General features: G+C 51.7%; 1 protein-coding gene across 1 annotated transcript in view; it reads right to left on the minus strand.

Annotated features, from left to right (window-relative positions):
• kcnd1 (potassium voltage-gated channel, Shal-related subfamily, member 1) overlaps positions 1–4,582 on the minus strand; it is a 70,874-nt gene that overhangs the window by 28,920 nt on the left and 37,372 nt on the right. The window contains exons 3-4 of the mRNA XM_037976936.1: positions 3,748–3,993; positions 593–1,305 (exon numbers count right to left, since the gene is read on the minus strand). Of these exons, the coding sequence (XP_037832864.1) occupies positions 593–1,305; positions 3,748–3,993 (959 nt within the window). The remainder of the gene's footprint in view (positions 1–592; positions 1,306–3,747; positions 3,994–4,582) is intronic.

Raw genomic sequence — 4,582 nt, forward strand, 5'->3', positions numbered from 1 at the left:
GGTGGACTGGATGGAGCTGAAACACCTGACCTCAGACAGGTGGACTGGTTGGAGCTGAAACACCTGACCTCAGACAGGTGGACTGGTTGGAGCTGAAACACCTGACCTCAGACAGGTGGACTGGATGGAGCTGAAGGCCGTATGTTCAGAGCTTCTGGCAGATTTCTGACTCACTCCCTGTTTCTGATGTTTCCAAAGACTCTTTGAAAAGCAGATAATAAATCACAGCTGAACACAGACACACACACACAGACACACACACACACTGACAGCAGCAGTGATGATGATGATGATGAGGAGGAGGAGGAGGAGTGTGGGCGGCAGTGGGGTGAAAACACACCGCTGTACTCGAGAAGCAACGAGTGGGAGGCAAACACACACTTCATCTCTCTCCATGGTGGAAACCGTGACCACTAACGATGAGAGATCCACATCCTGACACCAAACAGAATGTTTACACCAGAAAACACACACTCGGGTTGCCATGGTGACAAGATTAACAGCTCTACAGTCATCAGCTGCAAAATAAAATCTGTTCAAAGTCAGATAGCCCAGCCGGCAGCGAACATACAGTTAACTGGTGCCAACTCACCCTAGTGTTGTCATGGTGACGATGGTGTACCAGAAGGAGGCCGGGATGGAGGTGAAGGTGGAGCCCTTGGTGCCCTTCTCAGCGTAGAACATGACGGTGGCGAAGATGATGATGGCCATGGTGAGGGAGAAGAGCAGGAAGCCGAGCTCCGAGGCGCAGCTCTTTAGCGTGTAGCCCAGAATCCTCAGACCCTGCGAGTGACGCGAGAACTTGAAGATCCTGAAGACTCGGAAAACCCGAAGGGTGACAAAGGCGCCGCTCACGTCCTCGTTCTCCGGCATCACCAGGCCGATGTAGTACGGCATGATGGCCACCACGTCAATCACAGACATCACCGAGCGCATGAACTTACAGCGGCTCGGCGCGGCGAACAGACGCATCAAGTACTCGAAGGTGAAGATGAGGACGCAGGCCGTGTCCATGCAGAAGAAGGCCAGCTGGTACTTCTCCCCACAGGGGAGGTCTTTGACGCTGCCCTTCGGGGGCCGGCAGGGTACGGTCTCCACCACGTTGGCAATGACCGACACAGCAATGAAGAAGCCCGTGACGTAGTAGAAGACCAGCGCCATGGTGGAGGTGTGGGGGTTCTCGAAGGCTCGCCACAAACGCTCCCTGGGTGTGCTGTGTGGAGGCAGGGGGGCATCGGTCGCCTCGTTGGCCTCCGTGTCCTCCGCCAGACGCTCCTGGTTCTCCTTCTTCCTGTCCCGATATTCCTGCCCAACAACAGAACAAAGGGAAGCAGGTTAGAGCTCCGAGGAAAAGGGAGGAGCAACATTCAAGCTTCTGGGCTGAGGATGGTCAATTCTGTTCGTGATAAACTGTTTTAGAACCAGATGGTGGTCCTGAGAGGAACTCCGCGGCCCAGAAGGACCATCAGCCTCAGCCTCAGGGACCTGGATCTGGTTCAGGCAGCCAAGGGCAGCCAGTGGCGCTCAGTGAGGAGTGGAAGGACATGGGTCTGACACAGGTTCTGGACCTTCTGTAGAAGTTTCAGGGTCTGGACCTTCTGTAGAAGTTTCGGGGTCTGGACCATCTGTAGGGGTTTCAGGTTCTGGATCTTCTGTAGAGGTTTCAGGTTCTGGACCTTCTGTAGGGGTTTCAGGTTCTGGACCTTCTGTAGAGGTTTCAGGTTCTGGACCTTCTGTAGAAGTTTCAGGTTCTGGATCTTCTGTAGGGGTTTCAGGTTCTGGATCTTCTGTAGAGGTTTCAGGTTCTGGACCTTCTGTAGGGGTTTCAGGTTCTGGACCTTCTGTAGAGGTTTCAGGTTCTGGATCTTCTGTAGGGGTTTCAGGTTCTGGATCTTCTGTAGGGGTTTCAGGTTTTGCTGGGCATGCTGGGAGCTTTAGGCGTGTTTGAGGCTGAATGTTCAGTTTGTGTTCCTGTCTGCCTGTCTGATGAAGAGTGCTCCTTAGAAATGGTGGGAATCACCATAGCAACCACTGACTCTTCTTTGTTAACTTATTCCAACATGGCCGCCCTCAAAGATAAACTTTGTACTGATTGAAACGTTTTAATCCAGAAGACTTAAAACCTCTGCAGAATTTGGGAGGTTTTAACCTGGAGTTTCAAAATAAAGCTCATAAATACTCTTCAGAATAAGAGCTGAAATGATCATAAAGGACGTGTGCTTTGGCAGGGTCCTTCCATCAGTGAGTTAAGTGTTTTCTGATGAGTTATTCATGAGCTCCGGACAGGTCGGCTATAAACACAAACAGCCTCTGCAGCCGAACAGAAAGAGGTCGGAGGTCAGGGACTATCTATGGTATGGAAACAAAAGGCTTGTGTGTCGTTACAGAAATCCCAGGCAGACGTGTTGGACGGCCTGCTAGAATCAGGATTCAGGAGGCTCATCACTGCCGATAATAATCTCCCCTCAGACCCTCGTTGGGCTGATGAAGCTCCTCTCCGGAGAGACTTCATGAGTTCAGCAGCAGAACATCCAACTTTAGAGTCGAGCATTAGGAGGAAATTAAAAGTCAAAGGTGCACGTAAGCACAGCACAAACGATGCAGGCGTTATAAACTCCTCTGAAGAGGTTTTCTCCTTCAGATGGAACAAAAGCTGATTTACAAACATCGGACTTATTAAAACCTTAAATCACTAATTACTGAAGGATTATTGTTATTTCCAGAGTCACTAATGTGGTGTTTTGGACTTCTTTTAATGTTTTTCATTTCAGGACAAAACAGAACCTCCTGACCCAACAAAACCTCCTGACCCAACAGAACCTCCTGACTCAGCAGAACCTTCTCCAGCAGCAGAACCTCCTGACCTGACAGAACCTCCTGACCCAACAGAACCTCCTGACCCAACAGAACCTTCTCCAGCAGCAGAACCTCCTGACCTGACAGAACCTCCTGATCCAACAGAACCTCCTCCAGCAGCAGAACCTCCTGATTTGACAGAACCTCCTGATCCAACAGAACCTCCTCCAGCAGCAGAACTCTCAGTGGGTTCCTGGTTGTGGAGGAGTTGTGGCCCACTCTTCTTTCCAGCGTTGCTTCAGCTCATTGGTTCCTGTTTGTCTCTCTCATGGTTGTGGAGGAGTTGTGGCCCACTCTTCTTTCCAGCGTTGCTTCAGCTCAGCTCTCTGAGGTTCTGGTTCTGGACCGTTCTGTTTGTCGGACAGATGGCCTCACATCTGACTCCAGAATCAGCTCAAACCATCAGCCCTCCACCACCATGCTGACAGCTGGGAGGAGCTGTTTGCTGAGTCTGAGATGGAGCTCACTGCACAGTCTGACCTTCAGGGTGAATCTGTCTGAAATGTCTTCTCTTGTGAATCATCTTCCTCTCTGTAGAACGATAGACTCCAGGTGACCTTTGACCCTTCCCAGGTTGACGGGCAGCAGCAGCTGCTTCTCTGAGGTCATTGCTGATGTCTTTCCGCCCTGGCGTTGTGCTAACACACACCTGTAGCTCCAGAGCAGCAGAACCTGAGCAGAACCTGAACCTTTAATCTTCTCTGATGAAAAGAAGACAGCAGCTGATGCTTCTTCTGCACCTGAACAGTGTTTTATCACCAACCTTTCATCTGGATCCACTCATTGCTTCGAGGGTTGATTTTAAAACAGCTTTAGTGTCAGAAAGTAAGAATTTATGTGAACAAACTTTTCAGGTGTGACCTGTGACCTGCTGCAGATGTTCAGCTTTACCTCCATGCAGCAGTCTCCGATGATCTCCGGCACGATGCCGTAGAAGGCCAGCTCCTCATCGAAGGCCTGGATGCACTCGTTGCGGGGGTAGTGGAGCTTCCCAGTGCGATAGAAGTTGAGGATGTGCCGGAACATCTCAGGGTCTCGGTCAAAGAAGTACTCCTGCATGTCCTCGTTGTAGAAGAACTCCTTCTCCGAGGAGCCCAGGAGCGTGTCGGGGTAACGATCCAGAGTGTTCTTCCATGTCTGCAGATGGAACAACACAACATCAGATTAAAAACTTGGACTGTCAGGTCCCGGACTGAAGAGGAACCCGTGGGTCAGAACCAGGGTCTGCTGTCAGCTGGGTTCTTCTTGTTCCGCCGCAGCAGGAGGCTAAAAATAAACCTCCCATGCTGAGACGTTAGATGTGAGCGGTGGAGTGTTAATAAAGTGTTTTTATTGGTCGACCGTCACTAGATTTTAGTTAGAACTGAAACTCTGTGTGGCCCTGACAGGAACTCTCTGCTGGTTCTGCCGCCGCAGCAGAACAAGCGCCGGTGCTGACTGATGCACGAAAACATTTTATCGTTATTTCTGCCCAAACGCACCTCAGCTTGCTGATCAGATGTTCAGGAGCCGCGGAGCGTCGGCACGGGGCGACACAGGGAGACACGGGGAGACACGGGGAGACACGGGGAGACACGGGGAGACACGGGGAGACACGGGGAGACACGGGGCGACACGGGGAGACACGGGGAGACACGGGGAGACACGGGGAGACACGGGGAGACACGGGGAGACACGGGGAGACACGGGGAGACACAGGGCGACACGGGGAGACACGGGGAGACAC

Source organism: Kryptolebias marmoratus, linkage group LG8 (assembly GCF_001649575.2).
Source record: "Kryptolebias marmoratus isolate JLee-2015 linkage group LG8, ASM164957v2, whole genome shotgun sequence".
NCBI lineage: Eukaryota > Metazoa > Chordata > Actinopteri > Cyprinodontiformes > Rivulidae > Kryptolebias > Kryptolebias marmoratus.